We start from the raw sequence: 25,464 nt of genomic DNA on the forward strand, positions 1-25,464 counted from the left end.
TCCACCTACAGTCATTCGAACGTTGCGGCTGCCACTCGTTCTCCTCATAGGGTCTCTCTCCACTCGGGGTCAGGTTATGTCCCAAATCTACTCGTGGGCTATTTTCTTCCACCACCGGGGTTGGTTGCGGCACGGGTTGCGTCTGGTTTTGCTTGGATTTCTCCAATACTTCTTGTAACTTGTCGATTTTCGCGCGATCAATCGCGGCCTGGGTGTCCACCGTGACGCGAAAACGGTCAAGGCGGCCCTCCACCTTCTCGACGGTGGCATTCATAACCTCCTCGATCTTTTTCCGCTCCTCTTCCAGCTTCAGCCGCTCCTCCTCCATAGTCGCCTTTACTGCCGCCGCCACCGCCCTTGAAATGTTATCATCGGGTGTTTGCAATTTCTCCACCAAGGTCGTCATTTGAGTCTTCAAATCAGCCAACGTTCCTTCCATGGTATCCATCCTCTAGGAGAGGTTAGCCTCTAATTTTTTTTTTTTTTTTTTTTTTTTTTTTTTTTTTTTTTTTTTTAATCGGAGTACGTAGTGGTGTTTTTGGTCACCGGCGGTCACAGGACCACCGCTCTGATACCAAGTTTGTTATAGATTAATTTCTACACAATGAACATTTATGATAGCTTGTAAATAAGGTCGAATGCTTGAGTACTTGGATTACTAAACGATTGAATTACAGGGGATAAACATAACTTGAGGCTATGAGTCTCTGAGTAACTTTAGGCTACTAGTCTCTCTAGTGTTTTACACTCAATTTCTGGATAGCCTTCTCTACTACTCCTTTTCAATACATATACTCAAGACTAAGATAACACATGTGACCTTAATTAACTAAAATGGAAACCCACAACATTCATGATTAAAGGAAGCTGCTTTCTTTCCCTAACTCCTCCTTAATTAGCCTTGTCTTGTTGCTCATTGTTTCTTACACCCATTGACCCTTGCTGCCCCTGTTTTGCGCGCCTGGAGTAAACCAAAATAGGTGGCTGACTTGGTGTTTTGTAGCCGTTGACCCTGCTGACCGTCCATAACAATTTTGTAACATAATTCCACAATGGAGCTACATTATCAGTTGATTTCGTATTAACAGACCCACTACCCGTACTACTACCAACATTTTGAGACTCCATTCAACTGCACAATGTAAAAAAAAAAAAAAAATCACCTACTGACATTCTCATTTAATGTCACTACAAATCAACAACACATAAAACAATTAAAAAAGAAAACAAAAGACTTACAGAAAGAAAGAAAGAAGAGAGTCAGAAAGAAAGAAAGAACTCGAGAAGAGCCGTTCAAAAAAAAAAAAAAAAGGAAAGAAAGTCGGAAAAACTTACTGAAGCAGTGAAGCCTCGCAAGTGTGGGTCTCCGGCGAAGAAGGTGGGTCTCCGGCGCCGCCTTGAACCAGGCGTCGGTTGTCGCAGCCTCCAGGTGAGTCTCCGGTCGCCGCCGACAATGAAATCGCACAGGGAAAGAGAAGATGAAGGATTTATAAGTTTTAGGGTTTGTGAGAATTGGGGGAAATCAAGTATGAGGTAAGTTTTGTTCTGATTTGGGTTTTTTTTTAAAAAAATTAGGCTGGGCTTCTTGGGTACGGCTGATTTTTGGATTTCCCGTACCCGAAACGTATCCGATCAACACCCTAATGTAGACACCTAAAAATGTCTCCCCAAAACCAAACCCGATGATGAACAACCTTTCACCGCCATTATTGGTCTTTTAATCTTGGAGTGCTTAAATCCATATTTCCATTTCATAAACCAACCCAATTTCTAGCCCATTTCCCCAAACCATAACTTATTTTCCTCTTTTCGTGCCTTTAAACCAAAAATAATTCATTTCGTGTCCTTTAAAATCATTCATTTCGTGTCCTTTTTATAAAAACGTTTAATCCAGTTTATTTTGGTCCATAATCTGGATCCAATGATTAAATAGTTGGATGGGGCTTGAAAAGAGTTTTCCAACGATATATTATAATCCCAAATCCGAGTTATAACGAATAAGTTATGGCCAAAATATTAAACTGGCCTAAACCGAACCTAAGCCCACCTTACCTACGACCCAATGATCATGTGGAGGGTCCAAATTATTTAATCCCATTCCTAAACCAATTAGGATTAATTGGAAGCTTCTATAAGTTTCTAAAAGATCCTAATTATCCGTTTTGAAAAGATAAGATTAAAGAGTTTGAAATTGAATAAAACTCCTTTTTTTGAAAGTCCTAATTCTATCCGAATTGAAAGATGTTGAAAGATAGTCAGATATGATTTTCGTGCCTCATATTTTTTATCAAAATTTTATATGGTTGGATAGCCCTTGAAATTATCTTTCCAATGATATATTATAATATCAATTCCGAGCTATAACGGAAAAGATATGAATAAAATGTCAAACTCTATCCAAAACTGACACCGTCTCACTATTTCGGCCATATCTTTTATTGTATAAAATATTTTAATCTGATTCCAATTGGGTTAGAAAGTAGATTTCAAGGGCTTTCCAACGATATCTTATTTATCTTATTCCGATTTCTGGATCAAAAGATATGATAAAAACAAAAACCGCAAAAACTGCTGTCGATCGCAAGAGTTTTATCCGATTCGAATTCTTATCTTTTCTTGATTCTTCGACCCTCTTTTTTCTCTATAAATAGAGGTCATATTACCCCTTTTTCAATCATCTAACAAGCTTGATCACAAATTTATTCTCTTCTCCCTATTTAGCCTAAACACTAGCCTCCCCATTCTTTCATTCCTTCCCCTAAGCACTCCAAGGAGTCCATACAGTACCTGAAGTTCTATACTTTTACCAAGGCGTGATAGGTAGAATTAACGGAGGGTTTGGTTTTGGGGAGACATTTTTAGGTGTCTACAGAAGCCCCCACTTTGACTGAGTTTGTAGAAACGTCAGTTTCGAAAACGATAGTCAAAGTATTCGATAGGGACGGAGAATGATTTAAGACGTTCTGCGATCCTAAATCACTCTGTATACGCCGATACCTGCAGAAAAATGTTAATTCTACAGATAAAAGAGTAAAAGGATAGAATACGTATCTTAGGAAATCATTTCAAGTGGAAAAGAACAACATGAACAACAAAGAACACCATTTACCACAAGCAGTACCAAAAATGGTGATTTGCTCAATTCTTCACCAAATCATTCTCCGTATGTGGAGGGTACCGATCTTCCCCAAAATAAAAAGAAATAAAAAGAAAGGAAAAATATGAATAAGTTTTACAACTACCTAAAAATAAATATGTATGGAAATGGGACAAGATTTATAACTTTTCCAAAGAAAGAGAAAAATAAAATAATAATAATTATAAAAATAAGAGTACATAATAAAATAAAATAATAAATAATAATAAAATAAAAAAAAAAATAAAAATAAAAATGTTACTAATAAAAAAAATTGAGAATTTTATTAGGAATGAAACTCTTGAAAAACAGAATAAAAAATAAACGGAAAAGATAAAACACTTAAAAAAAAATTCGGATAGATATAGTAAAAGAATAAAAAAAACGCGTGGTCGCCGCGACACGGCACTGTACACCGTGTCACGACAAAATCTGTAGTGTTGCGGTACAATTTCCCGTGACACGGTGGAAATTCCCGTGTCACGGTGCGCGTATTCTACAACAGTGTGGTTTACGCGTATAGAAAGATAATTTCTGACTAGTTTCGAGCGTTTTTGCTATAAAATAGGACCAGTATATTCGTGATATGCATAATTACAAAACACAAAATAATTAGAATTTCATATTTTAATAATAATGTCTCAGAATTTTGATAATACATTGCGCGACTGGTCTTATTCTTTGACCAATGCTGACAAAGAGAATTGGAATTGTTTCATGTCTAGCCCTGAGACATGTAGCGATTGAACATGATTTTCTTAGGGCAGCATTAGACTATTGGAGTCCAGAAACACATTGTTTTAAATTTGATTACGATGAAATCTGTCCCTAGCCGAGAGGAATTCGGTGCCATCTTTGGATTTTTTGCTAGAAATCTTATTGCCATGCCTACCCTACGTGTGTATTATTACCAAGACTTTGAACGCCATCTGAATCTAACAGATCCAATTTAAATAAAATTGTGTGTGGTAATGAGGTAGACTTAGAAAAACTTGCAAATTTATATTTCAATGGCCCTGTCTCTGAGTTTCATGTATACCGTAGAAGGGCATATATTTTTTGCATGTTTTGCAAGCTTTTATTTGCAAACGGTAGGGTAGAACATGCTTGTCTAGCATCTGTGCTTGAACATGTTGAATTTGGGAGGTCTCCTATGCCTACGTGCATTGGAGAAACTTTACGCGGCCTTAGACGAAGTAAAAGATGACGGGAAAGCCGTCAGCAAGGGCTCTCGGCTCTCTGCTGTAGGTAGAAACATGCTCCGAATAACCCCTGTGACAAAAAACAGGTACCATGTCACGGTGGCCTTCTGCCGTGTCACGGTGGAATCTGCAAAATTTTTTATTATTATTTTTTTATTTATTTTTTATTTTTTATTTATTTATTTATTTATTTTATTTTATTATTATTTATTATTTTATTTTATTATGTACTCTTATTTTTATAATTATTATTATTTTATTTTTCTCTTTCTTTGGAGAAGTTATAAATCTTGTCCCATTTCCATACATATTTATTTTTAGGTAGTTATAAAACTTATTCATATTTTTCTTTTCTTTTTATTTCTTTTTCTTTTGGGGAAGGTCGGTACCCTCCACTTACTCCACTTACATTTTTTTGTCGCGTCATTAATAAATACACAATCACACACAATGAGTCTCAAGCACACACTAACACACAATAACAAATACATAAACTGTGAATAATGTACAAAATGAGTCATAATAAATAAGCAGCATCAAGTGTCATCACACTATGTACGAATAAAGACCCTCGGTCAAAAATCTGCAGAACTAGAAGAGTTAGGATCAGTGTCATCTCCAGCCTATGGATACGGGGATACGGGAACGGTGAGCCAAAGAGTCCCGCCATCATCCGAGTACGAGGAGTAGTCACCCTACTAGTCCCTGTAACTCCAGCAGCAGTCAAACTCAAAGCAGGACCCGTCCAACTGGCAAACGATGTAGACTGACTCAAAGAAATGGGAATCGTCGGTGGAGGCATCGTCCCATACACTGGAACTGAAAACAAGCCCAACACCGGTGGGGGAACCCCAGACGATGGAGATGAAAATAAGCCAGGATCCACGGGAGTCATAACTGGCCTAAACTCAGACTGTGAAAACGACTGTCGCTTGCACTGACCCTGACCCTGAAAGCGCTGGGAAGACTGAGGTGCTGCCACTGAGACTGAGAAACCTGAGGCTCCCGCTGAGACTGAGAATGCCGATGAACCTCAGGAGATCGTCTACCACGACTAGGCTCTCCCTCGTCCGAGCCTCTATGCCTCGAGCGCGAGCGGGACCTCCGTTGCTCCTGAAGGATACAAAATCAAAAGACGTCAACAATGCAAAATAAAACAAATGGTAGAAATGGAAGAATGTGAATATACCTCGCCAGAACTGCTCCGACAACTCGCAGCACGCCGAAGCTTGATGATGCAGTACTTCAGAGCATCAACCAGATTCATGAATCCCATCATCTCCGGGCGGTTAGGCTGAGAACAAAACAGATAAAAATCAGTAACAAGCGGTGTTAAAAGGAATGAATAATGCATCAAAAACTTACCGGCTCAAAAACCTCAGGCAAAGACTCTTGCACCTGTCTGAAACCCTCTGAACCCTCTAGAGCGTCAGCAATATGGTCCTCGGTAATACAATCGGCCCTCGGTAGCGGATAGATTGAGGCGAAATCTCAATCCTCCCTACACGGCGAAGAGTCGCCTGAAAATACGATCGAATAATGAAGTTATTCGACTATTTAAACAGAGACTAGCGACAAAATTCCTCAAAAGAAATCATACCTCAGGAAGGCGGGGTGGAGGAGCCAGAGAGGGAAGCAAGTCCTGCTCATATTCACGCTCCATGCGCACAAGCTCCTGCGAAGGAAAAGTGTAGCGCTCTCCCCTGTTTATCAACTCCCTAAGCAAGCGCGAGTCTAGCATCGACTCCGGTGGAGATAAGGGCACCACAAAGCGATCACCACTGTGCTGACGAACGACACGCTCCCCCAGATACTAGACAAAGCGTCCGGTACCAACCAAAACAGTGCGGTACGCTGAAAGCTGCAAGGCCTCGGGAAGATTAGTCATCCCAGCCCAAGGACCATACTGGACATCAATAGCAACCTGAAAACCTTAAAAAGTTGCAATGAAGCACTGGAAATAACGTCAAGAGAGAAAATAACAGGCTACAAAAGTAATTCTTACGCCAACAGAAGAGGTGCCTCGGCGTAGCAGCCCGCGCAGCGCAGAGATAGACTCCACCCGTGACTTTCCTCGGTCACGCCTGCTGGCCCCGCAGGTAAGTCATGAACCGCTCCACGACGCCGTCGAGGAGCCAATCCTGGAAAGTACTCGTAGAACCATAGCTGCAATGAAAAGTAATATTTCAGCACATAGGTCGAACAAATTAAAATAAAACAAGAAGAGGAAAGGATCGTCACCTCTACGACTCTCCATAAACCGTAGACAGTGACAGGGGACTCGTCGTTCAGCTGCCTATAGCCATGACGTAACGACAAGAGAAGGTCGGCTTATCCGAGGCTGGCAGCTGAAGGATCCTATCTCACTGATCCTGACTAAAGAAGGAAGGTAGCAAAAGAGTTCACGTGAACTCCTATCAGGGGAAAGAGTCATGGAAATGAGAATCAAAATGAAGATCCGCACTCGCTGCTGAGGTGATGTCTCCTCCATGTCAAAACCACGGGCTAGAACCGAAGCCAACTCTGATCACCCGCTCCTAGGACCACCTCGAGACACTGGCTGGGTCCTGATATGCTGAACGATCGGACCTAACAAATCAGCTGCCTCAGCCGCTCCCCAAGAAAGATCAGACATCTGTGCTACGGTCAGTGAAGCGTAGACCGCTTATCATGCTAAAGTCCAGAGGGGTCACTGTCATCTCCCCCCAAGCAAAGTTAAAGGTGTTGGTAGTATCCCAAAAATACTCCAACAACGCGCGAACGACTGTCGCACCACAACCCCGGGGGCTGCGAAACCCTACGATCGCCGAATAAAAGTCCATTAAACCAGCTGATTCCCATAAGGCGTTCGTAGCAGGATCCCTCGTGATAATCCGATGAAGTCGAGGAATCAAATCTCCGGCTCCAGAACCGTGATGGCGAAGCGTGCCGTCAACTATACCGGCAAGTTGACGATGAGAAACGTGGTTCTCACCACAGAAAACCAACTGATGTCCACGGAGGTGGAGCCCACGGAGGTGGAGCCCACGGAGGTGGAGCCCACCTACCTCTACCCGTAGAGGCCCGAGGCTCAGACTCTAAGACGTCGTCATCCATACCCTCGGGAATCGTGGGAGTGTCCTCCCGAAAAGCCTGACGCCGGCCATGAGTAGAAAGATTGCGATCCCGTCGTCTAGGCATGCTATTATAAAAATAAAAATCTAAATGTTTAGCATCATTTCCTAAGACATTTAGTTATTTATATCGAGTTGCATTTTAATAAAAAATCTAAATGCTTAGCATCATTTTCTAAGTTATTTAGTTATTTATTGCATTATACACTAAAATTTTACCTCAAAGCTAAAAATTGGCAAGATAATGGAATTATTTGTAGTATTTAGTTTCTCCATGACGAACTGATACTATGTTTTCCTAATTGCATGATACTATGCTTTACATGACAATGTAGTACATACACAACACAAAACATGTCTCAAAATTGCACAAAAACAATAGATCGACGCATCATGGCATATTTTACAAGATCTACAACCAATATGTCATCATTTCAAGTGCAAAAGAACAACATGAACAACAAAGAACACCATTTACCACAAGTAGTACCAAAAATGGTGATTTGCTTAATTTTTCACCAAATCATGCAATTTTTGTCTCAAATCGCTCGCAAACACACATACATACATTTACAAGTAAATTCATGGCAAGAATTTCAACAGAAACCTCAAAATCAAAAATCCCCAAATTGATTTTTAAGGGTTTTTACATGAAATTATTTGAAGAAAATTCGAGACAAAAGTCAAAGGAAACTTACATAGATCTTTGTGGAGAACCAAAAATGAAGAAAAATCCACCGATAACGCTTTCCATGCTTGAGGAAAGCCGACAACTATTGTAATCTCTGAAATTTGCAAGTGTATGATGGTTCGATTATCCCCGAACTTGGGCCGCAGATGATGCACATCTTCAAGTCGATTATTCGACCATATTAGGTGTTTAAAATATCGACAAAATTGACTTTGACACTTCCTAGGGGCAAAATAGTAATTTTGGTACCCTCCAACCGTCAGTTAGAATTTTCCGCGTAATTTTACTGAAAAATTAACTGTCCAATTTGCGCGGTAAATCGTGTAACTTTGGTCAAAATGCCAGGAATATTCGCTGCCAGCTTCGAAAAGTGTGCAGGGCAAAAGCCCGAACTCCGTACCATGTGGACCAATCCCGTGACACGCTGGTCATTTTCCGTCGGGAGGTATTCCCGTGTCGCGGGATTCCGTTTGGCACAAAAATTCCACGCGCCCCGTACCACGCGCCTGAAAACCGTTTTTCAGTAACGGGAAACGTGAAACGGTAACGGGGTCGTGTAACGGTCATTTTTTAGCTTTAAATATCAGACATTGCTCCCATTTTTTTCATTCCCCATTTCTCTTTCTTCTCCTGCTCGCACTTATCATCTCCATTTTTCAATTTAAGCTGCCAGATTCCCGTGCCACGACGACTAGTCACCGGCTCACAAGGATCTATGTAAGTTTCCTTTCACTTTTGTCTCGAATTTGCTTCAAATAATTTCATGTAAAAACCCTTAAAAATCAATTTGGAGATTTTTGATTTTGAGGTTTCTGTTGAAATTCTTGCCATGAATTTACTTGTAAATGTATGTATGTGTGTTTGCGAGCGATTTGAGACAAAAATTGCATGATTTGGTGAAGAATTGAGCAAATCACCATTTTTGATACTACTTGTGGTAAATGGTGTTCTTTGTTGTTCATGTTGTTCTTTTGCACTTGAAATGATGACATATTGGTTGTTGATCTCGTAAAATATGCCATGATGCGTCGATCTATTGTTTTTGTGCAATTTTGAGACATGTTTTGTGTTGTGTATGTTCTACATTGTCATGGAGAACATAGTATCATGCAATTAGGAGAACATAGTATCAGTTCGTCATGGAGAAACTAATACTAAAAATAATTCCATTATCTTGCCAATTTTTAGCTTTGAGGTAAAAATTTAGCGTATAATGCAATTAATAACTAAATAACTTAGAAAATGATGCTAAGCATTTAGATTTTTTATTAAAATGCAACTCGATATAAATAACTAAATGTCTTAGGAAATGATGCTAAGCATTTAGATTTTTATTTTTATAATAGCATGCCTAGACGACGGGATCGCAATCTTTCTACTCATGGCCGGCGTCAGGCTTTTCGGGAGGACACTTCCACGATTCCCGAGGGTATGGATGACGACGTCTTAGAGTCTGAGCCTCGGGCCTCTACGGGTAGAGGTAGGTGGGCTCCATCTCCGTGGACATCAGTTGGTTTTCTGTCGTGAGAACCACGTTTCTCATCGTCAACTTGCCGGTATAGTTGACGGCACGCTTCGCCATCACGGTTCTGGAGTCGGAGATTTGATTCCTCGACTTCATCGGATTATCACGAGGGATCCTGCTATGAACGCCTTATGGGAATCAGCTGGTTTAATGGACTTTTATTCGACAATCGTAGGGTTTCGCAGCCCCCGGGGTTGTGGTGCGACAGTCGTTCGCGCGTTGTTCGAGTATTTTTGGGATACTACCAACACCTTTAACTTTGCTTGGGGGGAGATGACAGTGACCCCTCTGGACTTTAGCATGATAAGCGGTCTACGCTTCACTGACCGTAGCCAGATGTATGATCTTTCTTGGGGAGCGGCTGAGGCAGCTGATTTGTTAGGTCCGATCGTTCAGCATATCAGGACCCAGCCAGTGTCTCGAGGTGGTCCTAGGAGCGGGCGATCAGAGTTGGCTTCGGTTCTAGCCCGTGGTTTTGACATGGAGGAGACATCACCTCAGCAGCGAGTGCGGATCTTCATTTTGATTCTCATTTCCATGACTCTTTCTCCTGATAGGAGTTCACGTGAACTCTTTTGCTACCTTCCTTCTTTAGTCAGGATCAGTGAGATAAGATCCTTTGCCAGCCTCGGATAAGCCGACCTTCTCTTGTCGTTACGTCATGGCTGTAGGCAGCTGAACGACGAGTCCTCTGTCACTGTCTACGGTTTATGGAGAGTCGTAGAGGTGACAATCCTTTCCTCTTCTTGTTTTATTTTAATTTGTTCGACTTATGTGCTGAAAGATTACTTTTCATTGCAGCTATGGTTCTACGAGTACTTTCCAGGATTGGCTCCTCGACGGCGTCGTGGAGCGGTTCATGACTTCTGGTGGATTCCTTCAAGCATAGGAAGCTGCCAAACTCATTTGTCAGATACGTATTTTATCCTTTTACTCTTTTATCTGTAGAATTAACATTTTTCTGCAGGTATCGGCGTATATAGAGTGATTTAGGATCGCAGAAGGTCTTAAATCATTCTCCGTCCCTATCGACTACTTTGACTATCGTTTTCGAAACTGACGTTTCTACAAACTCTGGCAAAGTGGGGGCTTCTGTAGACACCTAAAAATGTCTCCCCAAAACCAAACCTGATGATGAACAACCTTTCACCGCCATTATTGGTCGGGTTGAGTATTTAATCTTGGAGTGCTTAAATCCATATTTCCATTTCATAAACCAACCCAACTTCTACCCCGTTTCCCCAAACCATAACTTATTTTCCTCTTTTCGTGCCTTTAAACCCAAAATAATTCTTTTCGTGTCCTTTAAAATCATTCATTTCGTGTCCTTTTTATTAAAACGTTTAATCCAGTTTATTTTGGTCCATAATATGGATTCAATGATTAAATAGTTGGTTGGGTCTTGAAAAGAGCTTTCCAACGATATATTATAATCCCAAATCTGAGTTATAACGAATAAGTTATGGCCATAATATTAAACTGGCCCAAACCGAACCTAAGCCCACCTTACCTACGACCTAATGATCATGTGGAGGGTCCAAATTATTTAATCCCATTCCTAAACCTATTAGGATTAATTGGAAGCTTCTATAAGTTTCTAAAAGATCCTAATTATCCGTTTTGAAAAGATAAGATTAAAGAGTTTGATATTGAATAAAACTCCTGTTTTTGAAAGTCCTAATTCTATCCGAATTGAAAGATGTTGAAAGATAGTCAGATATGATTTTCGTGCCTCATATTTTTTATCAAAATTTTATATGGTTGGATAGCCCTTGAAATTATCTTTCCAATGATATATTATAATATCAATTCCGAGCTATAACGGAAAAGATATGAATAAAATGTCAAACTCTATCCAAAAGAGACACCGTCTCACTATTTCGGCCATATCTTTTATTGTATAAAATATTTTAATCTGATTCCAATTGGGTTAGAAAGTAGACTTCAAGGGCTTTCCAACGATATCTTATTTATCTTATTCCGATTTCTGGATCAAAAGATATGATAAAAACAAAAACCGCAAAAACTGCTGTCGATCGCAAGAGTTTTATCCGATTCGAATTCTTATCTTTTCTTGATTCTTCGACCCTCTTTTTTCTCTATAAATAGGGGTCAGATTACCCCTTTTTCAATCATCAAACAAGCTTGATCACAAATTTATTCTCTTCTCCCTATTTAGCCTAAACACTAGCCTCCCCATTCTTTCATTCTTTCCCCTAAGCATTCCAAGGAGTCCATACAATGCCTGAAGTTCTATACTTTAACCAAGGCGTGATAGGTAGAATTAATTGTTGGTTTGGTTTTGGGGAGACATTTTTAGGTGTCTACACCTAGCCGTCCCCAAAATGATGTGCCGTACCACTTTTGATGGGGACGGATTGGGGATGTATCCTAGCCGTCCCCGTCGCGTACCCGTCTCCGAGACGTTTCGGGTACGGGAGACGGCAGCCCAGAGCCGTCCCCGTGCATCATTGCTCAATTGTATCCAACTTTTTTGGGAATTAGAAATTCATACTTCTAGTTTCTACCTCTGCCCCCCTCTCAAAAAAGTGTTAGAAAGAGAAACTTTTAGGCCTGATGATCAAGTAGCATACCTGAGTAGCTGCCTAGCTGTGTAATCTATTAATATCCTCTTTCTTCCTTTCTGTGCCCCACTTCACCTCCCACTAACATTGGAAACCGATTCGAGTGTAATTGACTAAAATGAGTATATTCTCTATTGCGATTATATTATTGGTGATTTGGATGTCTACTTGCAGGGCATGAGAATCCCATCATATGAAAATCAATTACTTCATTTAGCCGAGGATCTTGCTTACAGATTGCTGCCTGCCTTTGACACGCCTACAGGTATTGTAGCTCAACTTTGTACTTCTTTTTCCCTGTTCTGAATTATAAATGCCTAGGCTCCATCTAGTACCTTTTAAATTTTAGTTTTTTTTCCAATTACCCAAATTTTTTAAGATATAAAATACACCAATGGTGAGCTGTTCCTACTTCCTACTGTATTATCTCTCGCTGAAATCTACCCTTAGTGTAGTCTTGAAAAGCTATTGTCGTATAAAAATTAGAGATTGAGGCCTTTGTGTTTTTGTAAGATTTGCCTAAGAACACACTATAAAAATTGTTGTTAAAGAACTAGACAAAACATATTACTTTTGTTAAGGCATTGAAGGTTGGCACATCTTTGACTCAATTCTGGTATTTTTATGGGGTTTTAAATTGTCTGCAATGGATAAAAAGTGGAGTGTTATGGATATATATTTTCAGATATATGTTGACTAGGATATTAGTGAGATAATTAAATACTTGGGCGAATGGCTTAGCTCGAGTTTAAACATATCAATAAATTATAGTGAGATAAGTAAATAAATTATAGATCTTGCTGTCTTTCTTTATAATGCATTTCCTTTTCACCTACTTGGGCAAAATCTCTTCCCCGGAAAAAATTCCCAATGAATCGGAATTGTAAAAGGAGGCCTCCATCTATCTTGATGCATATCTCTCAGCAACCTTGTGCTAAAGCCTGGCTGTACATCTTTTAGTATGGATGTTAAATCTGAAAAGATTTGAGTTGTTTATGATTAATTACTATCTTTGGCACTTTGCTAAGAAAACTGAGAAAATGTGTAATTCATGTCATGACTGTTGTATGCAATATTCCAGGGATTCCATTTGGTTCTGTGAATTTATTGGATGGAGTAGATGAGAATGAAAGTAAGGTAAAGCCATCACTTTCTTTCCTTTTTTCATGTTACAAGATTGTGTATTGTATACCTCTTGCGAAGATTGCAGAAATCATCGTTTGGAATGATCTTGTCTTCAATTTGATAGTCTGTTGGCAGATTACTAGCTTTCAAAATCTTTCTTTATTGTCTTGCGACTTCCGCCTGTCATGGCTGTATATTCGTCGTTTAGATTTCATAAACTATTATCATGACTCATGGGCTGCTTCAGATAACGTCAACAGCTGGTGGTGGGACTTTGACCTTGGAATTTGGTATTTTAAGCCGCCTAACAAATAATCCTGGTAAGGAAATTATTAGTACTTTATGCTTGCAAACTTCTAGTTACTTATTGTATTTTTATAAAGCCAATTTAGTCTTTCTGAAAGGGGAGAACATAGGCACCGAAAGATTTAACTTGACTCCTTAAAAAAAAAGTGTGCCCTAGGCGTACCTGGGTGCTAGGCAAACCAAGGTGATATTGCCATAGTCCTGTCAGGCACGTCTTAAAATTTTAAGTAAGCTTCTAAGTTATAGTGTTGGGCAAAACCCCCCTATTAATCACAAGTAGTCCTGTCAGGCGCAACTGAAAATGTTAAGTAAGCTTCTAAAATATATTGTTGGGCAAAACCCCCCAATTAATTACAGGTACTTACTTAAGTACCACATTTTTTCTCCTTTTCAAAAGTGCGCCTAATATAGAAAAGGCGCATGCCTTCGCCTTACGCCTTGGCTGCAAGGACTTCCTGGACTTGAGTGCGCCTTGCACCTTTTCAAACTATGATTTGACCTAAGTGAGAAATTTTGCTGCATATTATATATACTTGTGTAAGAGTTGAATGGCTTCACAGGTGGCTTTGACTTATATTATAGGTGTCATTATGACTGCTTCTTGTTATGTTTCTGCAATAAACTAGGATACTAGGACTAAGAAACAGTAAGATCGAAATTAGAGGAAAGCTTGAAGGATTTGGTTGATATTGTAATGTAACGGCTACAATGAGGAATAGAAGAACTACTACTCTTGAGGGCTATTCTACTTCTACTGCTACTGCTAAGCTAATACTGATTTCTCCAAAAACATGAATTTTACTGTTACATTGCCTATCCTTATATATCAAGCTTTCTCTTACAAAAGTACTCTCTCATTAAACATATTTGTCATGTACTGGTACTGGCAGGATGCCCTTTGCTACCAAGCTTAGTGGAGCATTAATATTCCTTGTCTTCTTGCTGATACATTTGCTGCAGCCCTTCCCCTTGTCCCTTGCCCTTCTGTTTGTGTCTCCTTTCATAGACCTTAATTGGTTGTTGGTGTGCTCAGACTTGCTGCTCCATTGCAGTTTCTATGCTGTAGAAATTTTTATTAATATGAGCTGCCTTCTTTGTCAATTTGTTGTCCTAGAATCCTCAAAGATTTCAGTCATATTGTCATTGAACAAGTAGCATCTTTGCACAGCCTATTCTAGAAATGCAAAATATTTGAAGATGGTAGGGTAATAATGTAGAAAGCTGTAATGGGCTAACTCCAACAGATTATAATAACAGTAAAATAAGCAATAGTATAAGTGGAAAGCCTGATTGATTGATAATGGCAAACTGATTAGGATATCAATCTCACAAGTAGCTTTAGGTTACAACTCTCTCAATATTGACTTTGTGGCACAACTCTCAAAATGGTTCATTCTAATTTCTGCCTACCGTTTTCTTTCCCCTCCCTCTCTATTTATACTAAGGACTTTTATCCTAGTAAAGTAAAATTACTAGAATACACATATCGTTCCTCCTTAGGATAGTCTATTACAATACCGGCCCTATTGTAGATGATGATCACTGCAGTTGCAGTCTGTATCTTTGTTTTTTAAATTACGTCTTAAAAGAGGATGTTTAATTAATGAAACAATGGATCCATTAGAGGGAATGATACTTTTTGTCATTAACCTTCCTTTTGCATGTGGGAGACACCTTGATACTCTTCTAATAATGTATTTTTTCCCATTAGTAAGGATTTTCTTAAGAGAAGGAATCGGGAATATTTCATGCCATCAAACTAATGGATCCATTTTTTCATCAATAAAACATCCTCTTAAGACCGTGTTTAGAGAAATGGAGCCCTTATTTAAATATGGAGGGAGTATTACTTTATCTAGAGGAGGAAGTTGCTCGGGCACTATCTTGGTACTATCAAGAAATTTACAAATTTATGCAAGGGGTCAGCCTAGGCCCACATTGTATGGGAGGGATCCTCCACATTTAGTGCGCTTCACCCCTGGTAGCACTTCTGTCTCATCCATTGAAGACCAGCTGTTGGAAAGAGATGCCATCTTGGATGAACTGAAATTTCACTTGGTTCAAGCTCAATGTTATATGAAGCTGTATGAGGATAAGAGTAGAAGAGAGGGTGATTTTCAGGTGAGAGATATGTGTATTTGAAATTACAGCCATATAGACAACAATCTTTGGCAAAGAGGAAGAATGAAAAGCTTTCCCCTAGGTTCTATGGTCCTTACACTGTGCTGCAAAGGGTAGGGAAAGTGGCTTACAGGCTACAACTACCTGATTCTGCCAGAATCCACCCTGTCTTTCACATATCCCAGCTGAAAAGAGCCATTGGAACAGGACACTTACCCTCACAGCTCCCTTCTCCGCTTACTTCAGACTTGGTTCTTGATGTGGAGCCAGAGGCAGTGCTTGGAGTGAGAACTTCGTAGCAAGCTACAGAGGTTTTAATCAAGTGGAAAGGGTTGCAAGAGTTTGAGTCGATGACAGATTTCCCTCTTTCCACCTTGAGGACAAGGTGCAGGTTTGGGAAGGGGGTATTGCAAGGGGTCAGCGTAGGCCCTTGATCACATATGCTCGAAGGAAGCCCAAGAAGAATTCTCCAGCAACTTGATGCCGAGTTGGAATTCTGTTATGAGCAATGTTATTAGGATCGGGATTCTACTTTGGATCGGAAGATGGAAGTAGGATCGAATCGTAAAATCGGATCGTAAGATCGACCGATCCTACAAAAATTGCAAAAAAAATAAAATTTTACTAAACTGTTTCAAATATTTATTCATATTTAAACTAAATTAAGTATATAATAATAATATTTCAATTTTTTTAAAAGTTATTTCCTTAAATACATTACATGACGATAGTGTATACATACGCAATCTAAATTTATAATACTCTTTGTTAATTTTACATTCTAATTCAAATAAAAAAAATTAACCTCTAAAAAAAAAAGAGAAAAAATGGTGCTAGTTGTGGTAGACCTAGTAACATAATTCATACTTGGCTATCATTTTAATTTTTTGTGCTAGAGCTTTACATGTTTATAAAATCCAAAAAAATTAGCTTCCACTCACTAAAGATTATTAAAAGGTTTATATTACATACTTGCACTGAAATTAGATAATTAAATTCATTGTAACATAATCAGCTACATCAATCAAGTGAAATTCGAGTGAAATCAGGCAGGGTTGGATCCACAGTATCTACCAACCAAGAACAATAGTAGGCCCACAGATTTAGCTTATTTTAAACAAAAATAAACAAAATAAATAAAAATTAAGGGGAAAAAATAAAGAAAAAAAATAAATTGGAAAGAAACCAGATGAGCAAGTCTATACTAAGTCCACTAAGATAAAAATGTTCCTTTTAAGCTTATTTTGTAGAATCGGTAGAATCGCCCATAGGATCGTAGAATCGTTATCGATCCTACCGATCCTGTACGATTCTACCGATCCTATGGCCGATCCTACCACAGATCGATTCTATGGACGATCCAGATCGACTGGGTGTATTAGGATCGTAGAATCGCACGATTCCACGATCCGGATCGCGATTTTGATAACTATGGTTATGAGTTTGTTATGGGGTTTAGGGTAATGTGGTAATTTTGGGAAATAAGTTTGTTATTCCTCTTAGCTGTAGAAGATGCTAGAACTGATTACATATATATATAGCAGTTTTGTAATAGAGAAAGGAGGCTGAATATTGAATAGAGTGGAGTTTGTTGGAGAGAATCCTTCCTCTCGAAAGAAGGAGAGTTGTATTGGATTCTCTGTGTGTGTTTGTGTGTGCTCTGTTTTTGATCTGATTCCTAGCAAATTAATCTTCTTACAGAGTAACTATCGAGATCTTAGCCGTTCTAGGTGTAAAGTACTCTAAACTTCCTATGAAATAATTTATTTTTGTTTCCATTATTCCTCATCCAACACACGATTAAAGGTAGAAAGGTCTAAAAAAGTTTTGCAATGGGGTTTCTGTCCACTCTTTATTTTATTTTTAATCCTATGAATGGTTGGTAGGTTAAACTTTGAATCTTGAATACAGACCTTTTGTTCTTTTAATGGAGCACATCTTTATCCCCATTGTAGCTAACGCCATTTTGTTAAATGCAGTTTTTGAGCAAGTCACAAAAAATGCTGTCCGTGGATTATGGGCTTGTCGTTCGAAGCTTAATTTAGTAGGTGCACACATAAATGTCTTTACAGGTGAATGGACACAAAAGGTATTAATACATTCTCCCTTCATTTTTTAATATTTGCATAATTTTGACCGGCTTATTTGGCCAGATGTAACTTTGACCATTAATATCTTCAATTGTCTACCCCCTTCGTATTTTATAACTTGCTCACTTGTTTTGCGGCCATATTTTTTTACATGCTCCATGTCCTTATTTGGAAACTTTTAACAATAATTTACTTATTTCCTCCACTAATGGTCCTCTCATATCATATATTTATTACTTCTCATATTCTCTCTCCTTCCCCACTTATCACACTTTTACTTTAAAAAAAAAATTTTATTCTTCATATAACACCACTTCCATGTTCCATCATATTTTATTACTTTTCACTATTTCTCCTAAAACTCCGCGCATGGAGAAATGGAGCAAATACGGAGGGAGTATTAGTAAAAATTGTATAAAATTAAATTATTGATATATTAAATGAAAATAGACATTGTAAGTAATCCAAAGATATATTGCATAATAAAATTTATTCATTTTATAAAGTAAAAAATTTAGTTGAAAGAGAGTATGTGAATACTGCATAGGTCAAACTGATGCAAATATTAAAAAATGGAGGGACTGTAGAAGACAGAATCTTAAATGTTTAGCATCAATTTTTCCATTGTGGAAGATGCTTCAATTTACATTTTGTAATTTTGGTAGCTGCGTGTGTTAAGATATATTCAAAATATATCTTTAGTCAATGTGAATATTTTAGTTACCTTGTTTATAGCTTAAGTATATTTTGTAATTAGCTATTTCCTTAATTGTAGCTTAATTGGTGCCTTGTGATAAGGCTAGACAATTGTATATATTGACTGACAAATTAATGGAAAGGTCACGGAATCAGTTTCCTTCATGGTATCAGTAGACTAGGGCAAATTTCCGCTGCACCCTAGCTTTGTTTCCGCCAGTCTTCTTCTACCTTTCTTTTTCTCTTGCACTGTAACAATGTCGGACTCCAAAAATTCTTTTCATCCGGCTTTTACCATGTCTAATATCAAACACAATGTTCCAATCACTCTTGAAATGGAAAACGTTGAGTACTCCACTTGGGCGGAACTGTTTAAGATCAATGCTCGATCTCACAAGGTTCTCCATCATATCATAGCTCCGAAAAAGAAGGCTGCTGCACCTTCAACCGAGGAAAAGGAGCTATGGACGATTTTGAATGCTCTGGTTCTTGGGTGTATTTATTCCACGATCTCTAAAGACCTTATGCACACAATTATGGAACCTGACTCTACGGCAATGGAGGCTTGGAATAGACTTCGTGATATTTTCCAAGACAATCAAAACTCCCGTGCCGTCAGTTTGGAACATGAGTTCTCAAACACCGATATGGAGGATTTCCCAAACATCTCGGCATACTGTCAACGGCTCAAGAGCCTCTCCGATCAGTCGAAGAATGTAGGGGCACCGGTGGATAACAACCGCCTTGTCCTTCAATTGGTTTCCGGTCTCACGGAACCATACAACGGTGTTGCAACTTTAATTAGGCAGAGCAACCCTCTTCCTCAATTTTACCAAGCTCGGTTCATGCTAACTTTGGAGGAGGCGGGCTTGGCAAAAAGGGCTGCTACAAAGGCTTCGACAATGGTGGCGAGTGTACCTCGAGAATCTGCCAATTCTGGGGTGAAACAGGGGCGTCTCGTGGCAAATAAAAAAATCAGAAAAAAATGGGGCTAGAAAATCCGGCGGCAAGCAGGGTGGCAGTCGCGGCAGTCAGCAGCAACAGCAGCAGGGGTGGCCTGCTCCACCACCATGGCAGCAGGGGTATGCTCCGTTTCAGCCATGGGGTTGGGCTCCACAATGGGCTCCTCCTTGCCCATATCCCACCAACGGCTAGGCTCGTCATCAAGACCCAGTCAGGCAGCAGCAAGGTGTATTGGGGCCACGCCAACAACAAGCATACTTGGTCTCACAGCAGCAACCCACTTCATATGTTCTAACCGATATTGAATCGGCTATGCACACCATGACGTTGAGCCAACCCAATCCTTCGTGGTACATGGACACCGGTGCAACCTCGCACATGACTTCCTCCAAGGGTAATCTCTCGTCTTATTTTAATTTGAGCAATCATCCTAATGGTATTGTTGTTGGTAGTGGTCATACGATTCCAATTCATGGTTGTGGTCATACTACGTTGCCTTCCCCTAACCTTCCTTTGTCCCTCACTAATGTCCTTCATGCTCCTAAAATTATTAAAAATTTGATTTCTATTAGGAAGTTTACAACTGATAATTGTGTGACCGTTGAGTTTGACCCCTATGGTTTTTCTGTGAAGGATTATCGGACGGGGATGCCAATAATGAGATGTGATAGCCAAGGAGACCTTTATCCTCTTACTACCACTTTCAAAAACTCAACTCCATCAAATTTTACAGCTTTAGCTTCCTCTTTATGGCATGATCGATTGGGACACCCGAGATCGTCCATTTTAAGGACTCTTCGTAGTAATAAAAGCATTGAATGTACTCATAATTCTAGTGCTAATGTTTGCAATTCTTGTGTACTTGGGAAACACGTAAAATTGCCTTTTATGTCATCGAATTCTAGTACTTCTATGCCTTTTGATATTGTTCATAGTGATTTATGGACCTCTCCTGTTTTGAGTTCATTAGGTCATCGTTATTATATGCTTGTGTTGGATGATTATTCTAAATTTTTGTGGACTTTTTCCTTAGCAAAAAAATCGGATGTGTTTGACAAAATATTAGCCTTCCAAGCATTTATTCATACTCAATTTGAACGACCAATTAAAACTTTTCAATGTGATAATGGGAGGGAATATGATAACGGTCCTTTTTGGACTTTATGTGAATCTAATGGCATGTCGTTTCGTCTTTCATGTCCCCATACTTCATCACAAAATGGAAAGGCCGAGAGAAAATAAGATCTTTGAATAATATCATACGAACTCTTCTTTCTCATGCTTCTCTACCTCCGTCTTTTTGGCACCATGCTTTGCAAATGACAACATATCTTCATAATATTCTACCAAGTAAATTGCTAGAAAATAAGTCACCTCTCCAAGTTTTATACCAAAAGGAACCCTCTTACTCTCACTTACGTGTTTTTGGGTGTTTGTGTTATCCTTTGATTCCATCTACTACCATTACTAAACTTCAACCTCGCTCCACACCATGTGTTTTTTTGGGGTATTCACCGAATCATAAGGGTTACAAATGCTTTGATTTATCGTCTAATAAAATTATTATTAGTCGCCATGTTGTGTTTGATGAGAGTATTTTTCCTTTTGCGAACTTGCATAAACCCTCTTCCCATACTTATGATTTCTTGGATGATGGATTGAATCCCTTTGTTATTCAACATTTGCAAAGCACGGCCCAAACTCCTTCTAACTCTAACCGAACTGGGCCACAAGTCACACCCTCCAGCCAGTTCGCGTTTCTCCGTCTCCCTCACCTAGCTCTCACCGAGCTGGGCCTCATGCTGCTCCCCCGTTCGCACCAGCCTAGGCTCAACTCCAACTCCTGGCATACGGGTTGTTGATGTTGGGCAGAATGGGGCCTCGCTGGACCGTGGGCCTGTTCAATCAGCCACGGCCAGCAGGGTCCTACCCACTCAACTGACCTAACTGCCTCTAGCCCGATTCCAACGGCTCCATCTTCTCATTCTTCAACTCCACAGCTCCCTCCTCCTAGTGTTGTCACCCGAAGTCGAAATGTTATAGTCAAGCCCAATCCGAAATATAAAAATTTCAGTGCTATGACGACTAGTGTTACGAAATCCCCTTTGCCCCGTAACCCCATTTCTGCCCTTCGTGACCCGAATTGGAAAATGGCCATGGATGATGAATATAATGCTCTTATTAATAATAAGACGTGGGAGTTGATGCCCCGTCCACCTGATGTTAATGTTATTTGTTTTATGTGGATTTTTACTCACAAGGTGAAATCTGACGGTTCTTTTGAGAGGCATAAAGCCCGTCTTGTAGTGGCAAAACACAACAGGGTGGCATTGATTGTGGGGAGACTTTTAGTCCGGTTGTGAAGCCGGCTACTAACCGTACTGTTCTTAGCCTTGCTTTGTCTAAAGCTTGGTCGATCCATCAACTTGATGTTAAGAACGCTTTTCTACATGGTAAGCTTCAGGGGACATCAACCCCTAGGGTACCGTGATAAAACTCACCCTGATTATGTGTGTTTATTGCGGGGCTCTTTATATGGTCTTAAGCAGGCACCCCGGGCATGGTATAAGACGTTTGCAGATTTTATTTCTTCCATTGTTTTCACTAATAGTAAGAGTGACAATTCCCTATTTATTTATCGTCAAGGGAAGAATGTGGCTTATTTACATTTATATGTTGATGACATTATTATTACTGCCTCTTCTGATACTCTGCGGTGTTCTATTATGTCTCTTCTTAGCTCTGAATTTGCTATGAAGGACTTGGGTCATCTTAATTATTTTCTTGGCATAGCAGTGACAAGACATAAAGGTGGATTATTTTTGTCACAACGCAAATATGCGGAGGAAATTATTGAACGAGCAGGGATGTCTTCATGCAAACCTTCGGCAACACGTGTTGAGGTAAAACCGAAGGTCAGCTCCTCAGGTTCTCATTGTGCTGATCATACATTGTATCGGAGTCTTGCAGGGGCCTTGAAATACCTTACTTTTACTAGACCAGATATATCATATGCGGTCCAACAGGTTTGCTTACATATGCATGACCCAAAAGAGAGTCATATGGCTGCTCTCAAACGGGTAGTTCGTTACGTACAGGGCACTATCGATCATGGTTTGCATTTGTACCCATCATCTATTTCGTCACTTGTCTCATATACAGATGCAAATTGAGCTGGGTGTCCAGATACGAGACGGTCCACATTCGGTTATTGTGTGTATTGGGTGATAATTTGATCTCATGGTCCTCTAAACGACAGCCTACTCTATCTAAGTCTAGTGCCGAGGCAGAATACAGGGGCGTTGCTAATGTAGTTTCTGAGTCATGTTGGCTTCGAAACCTACTTTTGGAGTTACATTGTTCGATTAAAAAGGCGACTTTGGTTTATTGTGACAATGTGAGTGCTATCTATCTTTCCGGCAATCCTGTGCAACATCAACGAACAAAGCACATAGAGATGGATATTTTGTTTGTTCGAGAAAAGGTAGCCCGCGGTGAAGTTCGGGTTCATCATGTTCCTTCTAGGCACCAAATTGCGGATATCTTTACAAAGGGGCTCCCTCGTGTTCTTTTTGAAGATTTTAAAGATAGTCTAAGTGTCCGTCCTCCTCCCGCTTAGACTATGGGGGTGTGTTAAGATATATTCAAAATATATCTTTAGTCAATGTGAATATTTTAGTTACCTTGTTTATAGCTTAAGCATATTTTGTAATTAGCTATTTCCTTAATTGTAGCTTAATTGGTGCCTGGTGATAAGGCTAGACAATTGTATATATTGACTGACAAATTAATGGAAAGGTCACGGAATCAGTTTCCTTCAGCGTGGTATTCTTCAGCACAAAGCTTATGTTGCTATCAATATCCTTTACCCTCAATATATGATGATGATATTGAACGTTTTGTGCTCATTGTTATTTATCACCGTAAATGTTTTTTGGTTGGGAATGCATGCTCCATGTGATGCATGCTCCATGTGATGCATGCAGGTACAGAAACATGCTCCAAGAAACTTTGATGATCATGAATGCATTGACGCAAACTTGCTCACATGCATCTGTTGAAGGAGTGAGTGGGTCACTGGTCTCCGTATCACTTAATAGTTATTGGACTGCCATATTTTCTTCCTGGTGGAGATTAGAGGAGGGGAAAAGCATCTATAGAGGCCAAGAGGGGAGAAATTAAAGCAAACCAAAAAAAAAAAAGAGAAGAAAAATCCTGAGAGAACTGAGAAAGAGTTGATACATTCAGAGTGGGGGATATTATCAATGGGGGATTAGTCTGATTAAACTGATTTGTCATAGTAGGATTAATGCTTCCCTCTCTAGCTAAACTAATTAATTTTCTTTTTGGAGTTGGAAAGAAGAAATGAGAACTTTCGAAATAATCCTGTTTAGAACTGCTATGGAGAAACTTGTTTCTATGCAATGTTGTCATGTTGATATGTAGGGCATAATCTGCTGGTTGACATCTTGCCTGAGAGGTGTGCTGTGTTGGGACAGACACTCTCCTTTTTCCTAGATTTTAGCATGAAATAAAATATTTATCCTCTGTATTCAATGAGCCCTGATGAAGTGTATAATTGCCTTTGTAACTAACTCTGGATAATGTCCTCCACTTCCCTTTTCCTTCTTGCATAATTGTAAAGAATGGAAGGCTTATCTTGATTCCTCACACAATCTCTTGACCTGTGTGACTCACTTGGTAAAAACTGGTCTATGACTGTTCTGTCATTTACTAGATCAGGATTGAGGCTCCTTGTTAGCAATGTGGCCAGTCTTTGCAACAGATATATATATATATATATATATATATATATATATATATATATATATATATATATATATATATAACACACATCTCATGTTAATATTTACTTTCCATTTTTGCATACAGTAATGAGTAATGTTACTTTTTTGATATCTATTGGAAGGTCACTGCAGTGGCTACAGCATGTTAATTACATTCTTCCTTTGCAGGATGCTGGAATTGGAACAAGTATTGACTCATATTATGAATATCTTCTAAAGGTTGGTATCAAATTTGAATTATCTGATTTTCCCCCCCTCCCCTACGTCTTTCTTTTAAATGTTTGTTTTGATTATGAACTTCTTTAGTGAAAATTTTGTCTCTGCTTTAATCATGTTAACCAGTGTGTAACGTCCCAATAATTCCCTCTTCCTAAAACCAGTTAATTAATAAAACCTTGGAGAATTACCAAATTGTCTCCGCCACATGTGACACATTAGGGTTACTTAGAATAATGTAATGGAAATCAATGAAACAAAATACTTGAAACCTAAAATCAAAAGTAATTAGTAAATAGTTAATACAACTAGGAACCATTAAAGGTCCTCAAAACCATTATTCAAACCAAACAAAAGAAAAAGCAAAGTCTAATCCATTTCGCAAATTCAAACTGAACAAAATATTCATGAAAGAGAGAACAAGTGTGAAATATTCATGTATCTTTCATGAATATTTCACACTTGTTCTCTCTTCATTCCCATGGTAATATTAAACCACCACCTGTATAGGGAAACTAATAGACCTTTGATGTGTGCCTCTTTGTAGCATATATGATTAGAGACTTTAGGTAATTAATCATATTTGTAATCATAACCCTTCACATTTGTAATCGATCATATTTGTAATCATTCATATGAATCGTTCACACTGGTTCTCTCTTCATTCCCATGGTAACATTCAACCACCACCTGTATAGGGAAATTAGGGAAATTAATTGACCTTTGTTGTGTGCCTCTTTGTAGCATATATGATTAAAGACTTTAGGTACTTAATCATATTTGTAACCATAATCTTTCCAATTGTAAACAAATGCAGGATCTAATCGCAAGAAGAAGCTTAGCTTATATCAATACATTACATGATCATTATTCACAATTTGTTGCAC

General features: G+C 39.1%; 1 protein-coding gene across 2 annotated transcripts in view; it reads left to right on the forward strand.

The window, feature by feature from the left end:
* Nucleotides 1-25,464, forward strand: part of LOC145632166 (alpha-mannosidase I MNS4-like) — a 57,096-nt gene that overhangs the window by 13,640 nt on the left and 17,992 nt on the right. For both annotated transcript variants that reach the window (XM_081684468.1, XM_081684469.1), the window contains exons 6-10: nt 12,427-12,517; nt 13,334-13,389; nt 13,625-13,697; nt 17,784-17,893; nt 24,530-24,580. In XM_081684468.1, the coding sequence (XP_081540594.1) occupies nt 12,427-12,517; nt 13,334-13,389; nt 13,625-13,697; nt 17,784-17,893; nt 24,530-24,580 (381 nt within the window). The remainder of the gene's footprint in view (nt 1-12,426; nt 12,518-13,333; nt 13,390-13,624; nt 13,698-17,783; nt 17,894-24,529; nt 24,581-25,464) is intronic.

Source organism: Chenopodium album, chromosome 5 (assembly GCF_948465745.1).
Source record: "Chenopodium album chromosome 5, dcCheAlbu1.1, whole genome shotgun sequence".
Taxonomy (NCBI): Eukaryota; Viridiplantae; Streptophyta; class Magnoliopsida; order Caryophyllales; family Amaranthaceae; genus Chenopodium; species Chenopodium album.